The sequence below is a fragment of the Myxocyprinus asiaticus genome, chromosome 28, assembly GCF_019703515.2.
Source record: "Myxocyprinus asiaticus isolate MX2 ecotype Aquarium Trade chromosome 28, UBuf_Myxa_2, whole genome shotgun sequence".
NCBI lineage: Eukaryota > Metazoa > Chordata > Actinopteri > Cypriniformes > Catostomidae > Myxocyprinus > Myxocyprinus asiaticus.
The window spans coordinates 9,378,335-9,393,799 of record NC_059371.1 but is presented as its reverse complement, the minus strand read 5'-3'; the positions used below and the strand labels follow the sequence as shown (position 1 = coordinate 9,393,799).

General features: G+C 42.2%; 1 protein-coding gene across 6 annotated transcripts in view; it reads right to left on the bottom strand.

Annotated features, from left to right (window-relative positions):
• Nucleotides 1–6,024: 6,024 nt before the first annotated feature.
• LOC127419281 (myosin-binding protein H-like) overlaps nucleotides 6,025–15,465 on the bottom strand; it is a 46,457-nt gene continuing 37,016 nt past the window's right edge. For 5 of the 6 annotated variants that reach the window (XM_051660564.1, XM_051660565.1, XM_051660568.1 and 2 more), the window contains 3 exons: nucleotides 13,397–13,583; nucleotides 13,113–13,161; nucleotides 6,025–6,777 (listed from right to left, as the gene is read on the bottom strand). In XM_051660564.1, coding sequence (XP_051516524.1) covers nucleotides 13,127–13,161; nucleotides 13,397–13,583 — 222 coding nt within the window. In that variant the 3' untranslated portion in view covers nucleotides 6,025–6,777; nucleotides 13,113–13,126. Of the gene's footprint in view, nucleotides 6,778–13,112; nucleotides 13,162–13,396; nucleotides 13,584–15,465 lie in introns of those variants that run through there. The other variant, XM_051660569.1, reaches the window with a different exon arrangement.

The window sequence follows — 15,465 nt, the reverse complement described above, 5'->3', positions numbered from 1 at the left end:
CCCTTTTTCAGGACACTGTATTTTAAAGATAATTTTGTAAAAATCCAAATAACTTTACAGATCTTTATTGTAAAGGGTTTAAACAATGTTTTCCATGCTTGTTCAATAAACCATAAACAATTAATGAACATGCACCTGTGGAATGGACGTTAAGACACTAACAGCTTACATACGGTAGGTAATTAATGTCACAGTTATAAAAACTTAGGACACTAAAGTGACCTTTTTACTGACTCTGAAAAATACCAAAAGAAAGATGCCCAGGGTCCCTGCTCATCTGCGTGAATGTGCCTTAGGCATGCTGCATGGATGCATGAGGACGGCAATAAATTGCAATGTCCGTACTGTGAGACGCCTAAGACAGCACTAGGGGCAGTGGTGGCTTGGCGGTTAAGGCTCTGGTTTACTGACTTGATGGTCGGGGGTTCAAGCCCCAAAACTACCATGATGCCACCGTTGGGCCCTTGAGCAAGGCCCTTGACCCCATCTGCTCCAGGGGCATTGTATCATGGCTGACCCTGCGGTCTGAGCTTAGCTGGGATATGCAAAAACACTGGACTCAAGATGGCGCTGAGTATTACTGCTGTATTGCGAGCTCCAACACTGCAGTCTTTTGTTTGTTTTGTTTACAATTCTTATGTTTTTTGTCTTGGATGTTGTCTGCCTTATTGTCTACAACAGACAAACACTTTTAGACATTGGTTCTGCAATTGAACACCGTAAACCGGCCTTCAAATTCCTCGATGACGACCCGCCGTTCTCATCAGAGTATGATGTTGTGCAAATCGACCCCCGCTACCCAGTATTCTACTGGCAAATGATTAGTCTCTGGACAACAAGCTCTGTGAGCTGAGAGCGTAGATCTCTTTCCAACAAGAGACGAGGGACTGCTGCATTATCTGCCTTACAGAAACTTGGATGTCTGCTGAGATTCCAGATTCAGCCATCAAACCAGCGGGGTTCTCCGTGCACCGAGCGGACAGAGCGAAAGACCTCTCAGGTAAAAGCAGAGGTGGTGGTGTATGTTTTATGATCAACAAATCCTGGTGTGATCAGAGGAACGTACATTCTATCAAGTCTTTCTGCTCTCCTGATCTGGAATTTTGCATGTTTCTGTGTCGACCATTCTGGCTACCGAGGGAATTCACAGCGGTCATTATCACTGCTGTGTACATCCCCCCACAAGCTGACACAGACCTGGCACTCAAGGAATTGTATGGGAGTATAAGTGAGCAGGAAACTGCGCATCCTGAGGCCATGTTCATTGTGACCGGGGACTTTAACAAAGCCAATTTTAAATCAATTGCACCAAAATACCACCAACACATCAGTTTCAACACACAAGGGGACCGGGTTTTGGACCATTGCTACTCTCCCTTCCGGGATGGCTACAAATCCCTCCCCTGCCCATCATTTGGCAAATCGGACCACTCTTCCATTCTGCTTCTGCCCGCTTACAGGCAGAAACTGAAACAGGAAGCACCCACCCTCAGAACGATCCAGTGCTGGTCGGACCAATCAGATTCCATGCTACAAGACTGTTTTGATCACGCGGACTGGGAGATGTTCCGGTCCGCCTCTGATGATGACATCGAGATTTACGCTGATAGTGTAACGTGTTTCATCAGAAAGTGCGTAGAGGATACTGTTCCGACCAAAACAATACGGATCTACTCCAACCAGAAGCCATGGATAAATAACGATGTTCACGCAGCACTTGATGTGCGAACCTCCGCTTTTAATTCCGGGAACGTAGAGGAGCATAAACAAGCCAGTTATGCACTCTGCAAAACTATCAGAGCAACCAAACGCCAGTACAGGGACAAGATTGAAGGACAGTTTAACACCACCAACTCTAGAAGCATGTGGCAGGGAATTAATCACGGACTTTAAAGGGAATAAAATCTCTGCCGTGAACACCGCTACCTCTCTCCCGGATGAGCTAAATACTTTTTATGCTCGTTTCAAGGGAAATAAAACCGCCCTCGTGGAGAGAGCTCTCGCGGCCGAAGCTACAGAGGTTAGTTCACTCTCCGTCTCTGTAGCGGGTCCAGATGGCATTCCAGGCCATGTCTTCAGAGCAAGAGCGAACCAACTGGCTTGTGTTTTTACGGACATTTTCAACCTTCCCCTCTCCTTGTCTGTGGTCCCCACATGCTTTAAAACGTCCACCATTGTGCCTGTACCAAAGCAATCCAAAATCACTTGCTTAAATGACTGGCGTCCTGTTGCTCTGACCCCCATCATCAGCAAATGCTTTGAGAGACTAATCAGAGATTACATCTGCTCTGTGCTGCCTCCGTCACTGGACCCATTGCAGTTTGCTTACCGCAACACTGATGATACCATTACATCTACACTACACACTGCTCTCTCCCACCTGGAAAAAAGGAACACATATGTGAGAATGCTGTTTGTAGACTACAGCTCAGCATTCAACACCATAGTGCCCTCCAAGCTTGATGTGAAACTCCGGGCTCTGGGCTTAAACAGCTCGCTGTGCAGCTGGAACCTGGACTTCCTGTCAAGCAGACGCCAGGTGGTTAGAATGGGCAGCAACATCTCCTCATCACTGACCCTCAACACTGGAGCCCCACAGGGCTGTGTTCTCAGCCCACTCCTGCATTCCCTGTACACACATGACTGTGTGGCAACACACAGCTCCAATGCCATCATTAAGTTTGCTGATGATACGACGGTGGTAGGTCTGATCACTGACAATGATGAAATGGCCTACAGAGAGGAGGTGCACACTCTGACACACTGGTGTCAGGAGCACAACCTCTCCCTCAACGTCAGCAAGACAAAGGAGCTTGTGGTGGACTTCAGGAGAAAAGACAGAGAACACAGTTCCATCACCATCAATGGAGCACCGGTGGTGAGAGTCAGCAGCTTCAAGTTCCTCGGTGTCCACATCACTGAGGAACTCACATGGTCCGTCCACACTGAGGCCGTTGTGAAGAAGGCTCATCAGCGCCTCTTCTTCCTGAGATGGCTGAGGAAGTTTGGAATGAACTGCCACATCCTCGCATGGTTCTACATCAGCACTGTAGAGAGCATCCTGACTGGCTGCATCACTGCCTGGTATGGCAATAGCACCGCCCACAACCACAAAGCCCTGAAAAGGGTGGTGCAAACTGCCAGACACATCATCGGAGGTGAGCTTCCCTCCCACCAGGACATATATACCAGGCGGTGTGTGAAAAAAGCTTGGAGGATCATCAGAGACTCCAGCCACCCGAGCCATGGGCTGCTCTCACTGCTACCATCAGGCAGGTGGTATCGCAGCATCAGGACCCACACCAGCCAACTCCATAACAACTTCTTCCCCCAAGCAAGACTTTTGAACTCTTGATCTCTCACGATCAATATACATCAGCTCTGCACTTTATTAATCTTATTATCTCACACTGGACTGTCATAAATTATATTCTCTCTTAATTTATATTCTCACTGGCAACTGACTATCAACCGACAGCCTGAATGTCAATACAGTACAATACAACCTACTGTATATTTTATATATACTATTTTTATTGTATAATGTGTATTCTATATTGTATGTGTATTCTATATTGTGTGTATTGTATACTGTACATTGTATATTATTATTTGTATATTGTGTTGCGTGTAATTATGTGTATATTAGATATGTAAATTGTGATGTGTAAATCTGATGTTTATTGTAAATTGATGTATGTCTCATCACTGTCATGACTGCTATGTTTCTCGGAACTGCACCCAAGACTTTCACCCACTATTGCACTTGTGTATATAGTTGTGTGACAATAAAAGTGATTTGATTTGATTTACAGGGAGACAGGAAGGACAGCTGATCATCCTCGCAGTGTCAGACCATGTGTAACAACACCTGCACAGGATCACACCTGCGGGACAGGAACAGGATGGCAACAACAACTGCCCGAGTTACACCAGGAACGCACAATCCCCCCATCAGTGTTCAGACTGTCCGCAATAGGCTCAGAGAGGCTGGACTGAGGGCTTGTAGGCCTGTTGTAAGGCAGGTCCTTACCAGAAACCACCGGCATCAACGTCGCATATGGGCACAAACCCACCTTCACTGGACCAGACAGGACTGGCAAAACGTGCTCTTCACTGACAAGTCGCAGATTTGTCTCACCAGGGGTGATGGTCGGACTCACATTTATTGTTGTAGGAATGAGCGTTACACCAAGGCCTGTACTCTGGAGCAGGATCTATTTAGAGGTGGATGGTCCATCATGGTCTGGGGCGGTGTGTCACAGCATCATCGGAATGAGCTTGTTGTCATTGCAGGCAATCTCAATGCTGTGCGTTACAGGGAAGACATCCTCCTCCCTCATGTGGTACCCTTCCTGCAGGCTCATCCTGACATGACCCTCCAGCATGACAATGCCACCAGCCATACTGCTCGTTCTGTGCGTGATATCCTGCAAGACAGGAATGTCAGTTTTCTGCCATGGCCAGCGAAGAGCCCGGATCTCAATCCCATTGAGCACGTCTGGGACCTGTTGGATCGGAGGGGGAGGGCTAGGGCCATTCCCCCCAGAAATGTCTGGGAACTTGCAAGTGCCTTGGTGGAAGAGTGGGGTAACATCGCACAGCAAGAACTGGCAAATCTGATGCAGTCCATGAGGAGGAGATGCACTGCAGTACTTAATGCAGCTGGTGGCCACACTGGATACTGACTGTTACTTTTGATTTTGACCCCCCATTTATTCAGAGACACATTATTCCATTTCTGTTAGTCACATGTCTGTGAAACTTGTTCAGTTTATGTCTTAGCTGTTGAATATTTTTATGTTCATACAAATATTTAAACATGTTAAGTTTGCTGAAAATATAAGCAGTTGAATGTGAGAGGACGTTTCTTTTTTTTTTTCTGCTGAGTTTAGTAACCTGCGGGGCAGATATAAAAAACCCATGGGGTGGCAAGGGGGTGCATGAGGGCTAAGATGGGTGGCAACACCAAAGCAAATGTCCAAGTCTTGTTGATTCATGACCTGAAATAAGCATTCAAAGCAAACCCAGACATGTTATAATGTCTAGATTAAGTTATTAAAAATAACAATTAGTTGCAAGAAGGAGTCTGATAATAATGTAATAATTCACAGAGTTGGGAAACGTTAACCTACTTGTGGCTGAGCATACTTGGGCACACTCTTTCTCTCTTGCTCTCTGTGTGCACAATGTGTGTCTGTTGTGTGTGTGTTGGTGATGCAACTGCAGAGAGCATGTCAAAATTAAAACAAAACCAAATCCAGGACATTTTGGGCAATTTAGAAATCTCAACCGGACACTACAAAGTGCAACAAAATGGACAAGTCTAGGAAAAAAAGTGGATGGTGGTCACCCTACAGCTAGTCCTACTGTGCTAGCCAGTTAATAACTACCTCAGACAATACCAAAAACACGAATATGAAATCAACAAACCATTGTATCAATTAGGCTTGTTCAACATGTTTCTTTACAATGACAGTAGTACCTGATTATCTAGTTCTTCGAACTTCGAAAATGTTCTCGAAAATTTGCATCACCAGTGTGTCGTCAACTTGTCACATATTCTGTTAACCCCTAAAGGTGCAAATCTAAAGGAGCCTATTTACAGCTCAAGGGGTGCACTTATATTTCATACTAGTTTAGAGCTGAGAATAAACTCGTATAACGTCAACTATAATATAATTACATTTACATTTTACACATTGGGATACCAAAAGATGTATACTTGTTGGTATTATGGCAATGCTTTTTCCTATTGTTTGCAGTTTTTGTTCTCTGCAACTGTTTTACATCATTCCCCCCATGACACTGTTAACTCTTTGCTGTCTTTTAAGCTAAGGGATATTGGTGGTGATAGCCTAGTGGTTAAGGATCTTAAAAAAAAAAATGATTCATGTAAATTTAAATAATGGATTTTAGACATAATGGCTTCCTAATATATAAACCAAATGTCAAACATGCACCAAGTTCTTGCAATACATGAATCCACAATACACAAAAAGACCTCTAGCTCATATGCATGTGCCAATGGGTTGTTACCCAAGTTTATTTTTGTATACTTTATATATTCAGTAGATGCTAAGCAATACAACTATAAATGATCATGATTGAATCTGTTGTCAATATAAAAACAAATACATATTTGAGCATTGACGAAAATCTGTTCAAAACCTCTAATGGACAGGGAGGACACAACTTCTATATATAAATCTTTTCGTGACCCTGTTTTCTTTCATTAGTTCAACCACGTTGTTGGCTAATCTAAAACAGAGCAGTTAAAAACAGCAATGTTTTGATGTTATCTTCAGCAAGTGACAATTCTATGCTTCAAAACAGCCCCATGGGAAAACATTTAATGTCAGTTAAATATCTATATATTAATGCAGCAGAAGACTATTTCCAATAATAAAATTAAAAAAAATATATAAATTAGAGCACAAATTATACCCTGTAGTAACCATTTGTGTTTGTACCATACAATTGCAGTAAAACAGTAGGTTTATTTTTTTTATTGGAAAAAGCCCAATAACAAGAATAGGTAACAATAATAACGTGACATTTGAAATACATGCAATAAATATAAATGTATGTATATGCTTGCTTACTCCTCCTTTTTGCCCTAATTAACACTGTATTGTGACTTTGACTCTAACTTAAATATAGTTACCAAGGTGGTAACTCTGTTTCTTATATTTTGTTGGGAGTGATCACAGAGTCGAGGTTGAGCCTTGATTATGGTACACGCTTCAGCTCATCTTCCAGCACCACTGTAAACATCTAGAACAGAAGAAAGAGAGAGGAAGACAACAGGAACTCCAGTACCCTATATGCATATGATGAACTACACCACATGCATTGAAGCTCACAGGGTGTGGCTACTCACACCAGAATATTATTGTCTATCATAGTATCACGTAGATAATAAATAATGCACAAAAGCCAATTCTTTATTATTAATTATGTAAAATATGGTATACACCTGTACTTTTTTTTAAAATTCCTACTGCTAACAGTTTTTGTTTTTTTTGGTTTGGGGGGGTGGGGGTTGGGATTGTTTGTATTTTTAATGCAAATCATTGCTTATAAACCAGATGAGGCGTTAGCTTTTGTCAAAAAAAAAAATTTGTATGAGACTTCCTACTACGGTGATGTAATTTTCTCCGTTCTCTGTTTTGAGGTAATGTGGTCATGTGTTTGGCCCTATGCAGCATTCTGTGTAGGACTGACAGGCCACAGTTTCATTTTTAGCACACACAGCCACTCACAGACATGCTTGCCTCGTTGAGTGGGAGCGGCTACATTCTCACAGTTTGCAGAGCCCTCCATGTACAGGAGTCTTGAAGGGGGAAACAGCTACCATCACATTTCAGAGACCCCCAGAGCACAAAAACTCTAGAAATGGGTTTTAAAGTATTTTAATAGAAGTGACGAGTTAGCAGATTTGGTTTTGGCAGATTAAATTTGCTTATGCTGCAAAAAAGACTTGCTACTGCTGAAAGTACACAGATATGCTGCGTCTGCTGCTGCACAGTTAGACATGAAATCCCTGAAGCACATCTAGACAAGTGCTGCTGGAGAGGAGGAGGGTTTCAGTGAGAAAACTCTCATAGTGCACTGCAACAAAACTGACTTACCTGCAAACAACTAAGGCAATTTAAATGTTAGACAAAGAGGGATTATGCAAATTGATTGGCTAACAGACTTCTTTCAAATATTCCTTATTGATGTAAAGTACCTATCAGCTTGCAGCATGTTTCATGACTGAACTTTATTATTGACAAATGAGCACAAATCTAAACAAAGCTAGCAAGCAAGTTAGCTTTTTTTTCTACCATGCATCTAACTTTGTACAACAAAATGTGATGCAACACTTTCATTTAAGATAGTCAGCGAAACCATGATAGGGATATCACAAACTGTCAACTGTCATTTTAAACTTGTGCTGCTCATTTCTTTCGAAGGACATCTGAGTAGGGAAACTTTCAGACCTTCCTAGGGACATAGTGTGCAATCAACAGGATTTACAGACCCTTTAAAGTACCAAGTTACCACATAACAGACATGCTTTTGAAATGCATCTAGAATTGTGGGAGCAGCCTTTCAGTACATAAGTGCGTGTAACTTCATGACCCTACAATAAGTATTATGTTTTGAGTAAGAAACAGCACCGCCGCTCCCTATACGCATATTACGCAGTCTGCACAGGGCACCATCTTACCCTAGGGGGGCACTTATTCAAGGACCCGGTGGTAGCCGCGGAACACAGTCAATTGCCTCGCTCTCGCACTCTCACTGCGTCCCGCACTCACACCTTCTCGCCACCTCGCGCCTTCGTATCCCCACCCCGTCCATCGATCGCAGAGCTCTGCGTAGGGCATCAATTTGGCCAGCAGCGGTAACAAAAATGGTGTGCGCTATTGCTTGATCTGGGATAGGTTCTGCAATCACTTGTCTAGGACAGGGGTTTTCAAACCTGTGTCTGTGATACCAAGTAAAAAAGTTGATGTTTATCGAATTTGACTTGAGTTTGTACTTGTGTTGAGTTTTTCCTGCCACTGTCACCATTAGTTTGCAACATTCTCTTTAAAGCTGCTTTGGAATGGTACTGATTGTGAAAAGCGACAAACAAATAAATTTGAATGTTATTAATAATTTTGGCTTTTTTGTACAATGACAATATAAAAGACAATTATTTAATTTAGCAAACAACATGTCTTTTTAATTTTGCACTTACAATTTTTCTCATACATAATTTAGTCTATCCACGATCCCATGATGGTGAAATTACCCATTATGCTTAGCAGGTTCTCCTACACTACAGACTTCCGGTTCGCAGCTTATTCACATTACTAAGCATTGAAATAATTGATAAAATCAATATAAAATCTGGGAATCTGAATCCGACTGGATGCTTTTGAGGTTTGTGATAAAGTTAAGTTTGTGGGCAATGGAGGAGTCAGGAGACAGCGAACAGTTGGGGTGAGTATTTATTTACTCTTTCTTGAACACACAAAACTTTAACACAAAAGGGCTCTCAGTAGTCAACCTGAACAAAAAGGTTTTTCGTTTGTCTGTTATAACACAGGGTAAACATAGACTCTTGTGTGGCAAACACGCAGACACCACTCTCCTCTGCCATACTCCCTCCTCTGCTATCTGGCGAGCCTAATCAGGTCTCCCTCTGCCATCACTATAATGAGAGACAGGTGTTAGAGTGATTACATCCCAGGTGACGAGCCCTCCCGCAGACAGACACATGACCACGCCCCCCATGCCTATTCCCCCCCATTTCTGGAGAGAAAGTCAGCCACAACCATCTGTGGATCACCTCGAACTTAAAGGGCTGAAGAGCCAGATACCAACGGGTGATCCGTGCGTTAGTATCCTTCATGTAGTGGAGCCACTGCAGAGGAGTGTGATTGGAACAGAGGGTGAAGGCCCGCCCCAGCAGGTAGTAGCGGAGGGTAAGAACAGCTCACTTAATTGCAAGACACTCCTTCTCGCTGGTACTGTAATTTGTCTCCCTGAAGGAGAGCTTGCGACTAATAAACAGTACCGGCCGTTTCTCCCCTCCCACCTCCTGTGAGAGCACCGCCCCCAAGGGGAGAGAGAAGTCAGGTGCATGTAACAGCGGCCCCCCACAAAGTGCAGACTTTACCTTAAGGAAAGCCTGTCGGCACAGCTCTGTCCACTGGACCGTATCGGGAGCCCCCTTTTTAGTAAGGTCAGTCAGTGGGCTGGTAACATCAGAATAACTAGGCACAAACCTCCGATAGTAGCCTGCCAGCCCCAAAAACTGCCTTACCTCCTTTTTGGTCTTGGGTGTCAGGCAAGCTGCGATCGCTGTGGTTTTATTAACCTGTGGATGCACCTGCCCATGACCCAAATGGAACCCCAAATACCTAACTTCCACCCGCCCAGTTGCGCACTTCTTTGGGTTGGCCGTGAGTTCCGCCTGCCACAGCGCTCTCAGTACAGCCCTCAGATGTTGCATATGCCACCGCCAGTCATTACTATAAATTATGATATCGTCTAGATATGCGGCGGCATATGCTTTTTGCGGTCTGAGGATCTTGTCCATGAGGCACTGAAACGTGGCCTGAAACGTGGCTCCGAACAAACCGAATGGAAGCGTCACAAATTGGTGTAATCCAAACGGTGTGGAAATTTTTTTTTTTTCTCGGGATATGAAGTTAAAGGGATCTGCCAATAACCCTTTGTTAAGTCCAGCATCAAGTAAAATAAAGCCGTCGCTCATTGGTACCAGAACTACCGGGCTGGCCCAATCACTGTGCGACTCTTGTATTATGCCCATTTCCAGCATTGCCTCTAATTCTTCATGAACAATCTTTTTCTGGTGTTCAGGAAGATGATAAGGGCGGCTATGAACCAACACCCCCGGGGTGGTCTCAATATGGTGCTCTATAAAATTTGTGCTACCGGGAAGGGGTGAAAACACATCAGCAAATTTCACTTGCAACCGGGTAATGTCTGTAAGCTGCGACAGTGAGAGGTGGTCTTCACAGGGGACCGGGGTGAATGAACTTGGTTTGGGAGTCACCTCTGGCCCGAGCTCCGCCCTCTCCAAAACAACCGTCGCCAAGGCTACAGGTACCACCTCCCTCCATGGTTTGAGGAGGTTGAGGTGATAGATTTGACATGCCCCTCCCCTATCCGTTCGCCTAACCTCATAATTGAGATCTCCAACTCCTCGCCAAGTGGCAAGCACTTGGCAAGTAATTTGGAGCTCGAAGTGGGCAGCAATACAAGCACTTTATCTCCCTGTGCGAATTCCTGTATTCGAGTGTCCCTGTCGTACAGTCGGCGTTGATTTTCTTGTGCTTGGAGCAAATTCTCCTGTGTTACCTGCCCCAAAGTGTGGAGTTTTACTCTAAGGTCAAGAACGTACTGAATTTGTTTCTTGCTATTGGAAGATCCTTCCTCCCAAGATTCCCACATGATGTCGAGCACGCTGCATGGCTGACGCCCATACAGTAGCTCAAATGGGGGAAACCCTGTGGAGAGACAGGTATTAGAGTAATTACAGCCCAGGTGATGAGCCTTACCGCTTTCCCTCTCCCACAGACAGACAAATGACCACGGCCCCCCATGCCCAAAAAATAGGACATGTACGTGAAAATAGTATGTATGGTCTCCATAGGTTTCATTTAAAAATCTGCAAATTTGAGGGACGTATCATTTGGAGTTATCCATCAGTGTTTTAAAAAATAGGCAAATGATGGAGAATTAGGTTAATGCAACCTCTGCTTCTTGCAAAAAAGACTTGAAAGGTTTCAGGCATCTTTTTCAAGGCATTTTCAGTTTATTGTTGTAACATTCATTTTCCAGTAAATTTTTAAGCCACCTGTATTTGTTATAACATCCTCTAACAGCACATATTCCTCAAGAGCCTCCGCTGATCGCCATCACCAGTAATGTTTTTCTAGCTCTGCCGTATAATAACAACAACTAAGCAGAAGTGCGGAGCATCCGAGAGGAAGTCGCTTGCCGTAATGGCGCAGCCCATGGAGAAGTCAGGAAAAAGGTGGATAAGCTATACATGAAAATATATACCGGTTTGTGCTTTTATATTTTTTAATGTAGTCCCTCAAAAAGGGATCCTCATATTTGGGGGTCCTTGATATCCGATAATTTGAAAATCCATGATCTAAGCTTATATAAAAGGTGTTTATTGTGTTTCCACTTTCCACTGAACACAATTGTTCGCAAAGCCATTCTGAGGTAAATTTTCAGATTCATTAATGTTTTCAAATTAGTTAGTTGGTACGAACAAAATTAACACCTGCTCCCGACCACGTGTAGATTGTGCGTAAGACATACGAACATGTTGTGTTCTTTCATGCAAACTGACATGACTACATTTTGATAGAAGTGAAATTAAATAAGTAATGACACATTAATAAAATTTACTAATAATTAAATAAGTGAAATTAACCTTAAAAAAAAAAAAAAAAAAAAAGAAGAAGAAGAAAGATTTGTTCTGCTTGCATTATATTTTCAAAGTTTATTTCCAAACTTCCAATTGTTTTTCCAGCAGAAGTGCTTGACATAGGGTGACAAGTTCATGGAAAGACGCAGTTTGCGTTTGATTTTCAATTTCAAAGGGTAATGCCCTCTAACGTGACTGGTTGAATAGTTTATTATTATTATTATTATTATTATTATTATTTGATATGAGCTCTATAATTTAGGTTTCGTAATTTTGTTAAACCCATAAATAAACACATTGCGGGAAGTTGCTTACACAATAGTACAATGGGGGAAATACAGAAAAGCTTGCACACTGTCGTATAGCTTGCAAATCTGTAATATCTTACAGCGTTTCGGTCAAAGATCTTTTTTCAGGCATTCTATTAATTTCTCTGAAGATACTTCTAGTTGCAACCATCTGGCGATGTGCTGCGAACTGAACCAGAGAAGGTTAATGTTGGTGGACATCCTCCTGCCGGTGTGAACTGAATTACACTCATGTCAAACCATTTTTATTGACTTCTTGAACTGTTTTATTCACATGAGAGCCTCCGATGTCAGCAAAAACATGCAAGGACAGTAAGTCTTCACTTTCTTTGAGATGCTATTCTGCTTGCTAAATCAAACTTTTACGATGTGAATGCACTTCATTCATAAAAACAATAGATGTTAACAGCATTTACTAGTGAGTCTGGTGCCTTCCTTATATGGCGTTTCCATGGGCATGGATTATGATAACTGTGAATGAATGTGCACACGCCCCCTATTTACAAATGTTTGGAATTCACTAACATACACATTTTACTAACAAATCTGGTAAGTACGAAGCGTTTGTGAATCCGGCGTAAAGTTTTCGGGAAGGTCCATTTTACGTGCAAATTACTCCGAATTTATTCATATATTTATAAAGTCTCGTGAATGAGGCCCAGTATGTCTTAATGAGAAAAGGTGCACACATATGATAAATCTGCAAATTATGCATGCAGTACGCGAGTGCGCATATGGCCAGGACATGTCTGCAGGTTTAAGCTACATGTACATGTTTAGTTTTTTATGTATTTCAAATGAACATATACAGTATGTAGAATGTAAATAAAATAATTTTTGTTTAATTGACTGACCTGTGCGCATCAGTTTATTTCTTCTCCTTATCATCCTGGAAGATCACCTCTGGTAAAAGAGAAAGGCTTATGATTAAATCTCAGTATATCCCGTTACCCATACATACAAATACGCGTACTGTATATTAATACATGTCATTTAAAACCAACTCAGAATGATCACAGTCAGCACACAAAATGCTTGCTTGCTTTTCCTCTAAAGGATAATCACCTTGAAGGATCAATGTCTCAATAATCAGCTGAAATGTAGTAGTCAGGCAAGGAGCAAATGATCTTGTACTTACGTTTGACCTGTAGCTTGCAGGCAACTGTAGCTTCACCAAGGGCATTCTTGGCCCTGCAAGTGTAGACACCTCCATCAAAGCTGCATGGTTTGCGGATTTCAAGTGAGCACACTCCCTGGTTGTTGATCTGCCTATATTTGGGATCATCCCCTATAATCATCTGATTCTTCATCCACTCGATCTTGGGCTACAGACAAAGTACAGATCAGCAACGGATTGTGGTCACAAATAACGTCAACAAGTCATCAATTTTGGAACTGTTAAACACACACATAACACATGGTAGCGTTTCAACTTTCTCAAATATTCCTATTAAATTACACCAACTTAAATTCTAATACAGTTATATTGGTTTTGAAACAGGTACCATAGAGAGAGAAACTGTATATTTATATATGGATAACAAACTGCGAGACATTTTATTACATTATTATAGCCACAGTAATGTTGTTAACTACTGTCACTCAAGCTGTTCCCAGCTCCAGAGCTAATGGTAATTAGCCTTATTGAATTTATCCTGGACACACACTTAGAGGTATCATGGTCCTTGTATAAAATTTCACATGTCTCATTCCCTAAATTTCTGCTCACTTTCTGTAAGCTCCATCAACTGGAACAGGATGGTACTCTCTTGCATAGGTCAAATTTTAAGAAGCATTTTAAAACCCTGTTTATGTTGTAGCCCTACGCTATGATGTCCCACTGCTTAATGGGTAACTTTCAAGAAAAGAGAAACTTGACTGTTTAGAGCTCCTCTGGTATCCAATCCCCTCAGTATAATACCAGCATTGCTGGTCGCCAGCATATGTTTTGGATGCTGGTAGGCTGGTGAAGACTTCTTAACTACAGTTATTTTTTGATATTTCAACCAAAGTTCCTATAATACATCTGTAATACACTGTGTACCCAAAACAGTTACACTCAGGACCTTAGGGACAAAAATGTCTTTTTATAAAATACGTTATGGTACTCTACTGTCTTTTAGGGTTTAAAGTTTCCAACCCGCTCAAAACACCCTGGACATGCCTAGAACTGTGTTAGCACCAAATACTGTACATAGTGAGCACTATCATAGAGAGTCCTAGAAGGCTACATCAGGATCTGCATTTAGCTCAGGTTTGCATCCATCTCAGCTGTTCTCGAAACTTGATTCTCCGCCCCCTTCTTTGGGAATGACAAGCTAGCACATGACTGTCTACCAGCAGGCTTCAGTGGTCAGCAGGAATGGCCAACAGTGCTGTGCTTTTTCTACCCTTTGACTGCAGCATCCAATTCAGATATGTGGGTATAATGAAGATGTCTATTTATTTAGCTTGAATCGAAGAACATTTGGATCTCTTGATACTAGCGTTGGATTATTAACAGCTGTTATTAAATTACGATGATATCCATGCAGAACTATAAGCTAATTCTGGGCTTTAAACATGTAGCTACTGGGTGTTCTTCATTCCCAACAATAGAAAATAGTGAAGGCTTGTAAAAAGGGCAAATACAAAATGATTAAGCAATGTTACTTCATAACTTTAAAGTTCCCATGTCCCAGGGATTCTAACAAGAGACAATTGTATTCTCATAAATTACTTTAAATTCAGTCATGAAACTTAACATGGTGCAAGCTTATAGGTCCTTTGAACATGTAAGCTGGTCTTTCTCCACTGTGCCATAAGAAGTTTCTCACTGAAACCCTCCACCTTCCTAGAACCACAGGTCGAGATCTGCAAAAACTTACAGCTAGACTGCTGATTTTAGAAATTGGACTATTGCAAGGAGCATTCACACGGACAGCAATTAATAGTACCCAAATGCATAAGGCAGATAAAGCTTCATTGTCTGCATTCCCATTGGTAGTTTCTGTATCACATCACTGCATATTTGCATAAAGTTTGACAATTTTGTTGCATCACCAATAACGCTACCCCTTATGTCGCCTGAAATCAACAGGCGATAAAATCACTTGAGGTGAAGTCACTGGCAGTCACCATATCGTATTGCTGCTAATCTGCATAAAGTTGAATTCTGCTCAAATTGTTGCCTTTTCCAACGGCCTCAGACACTCTCTCTCTGGTGTA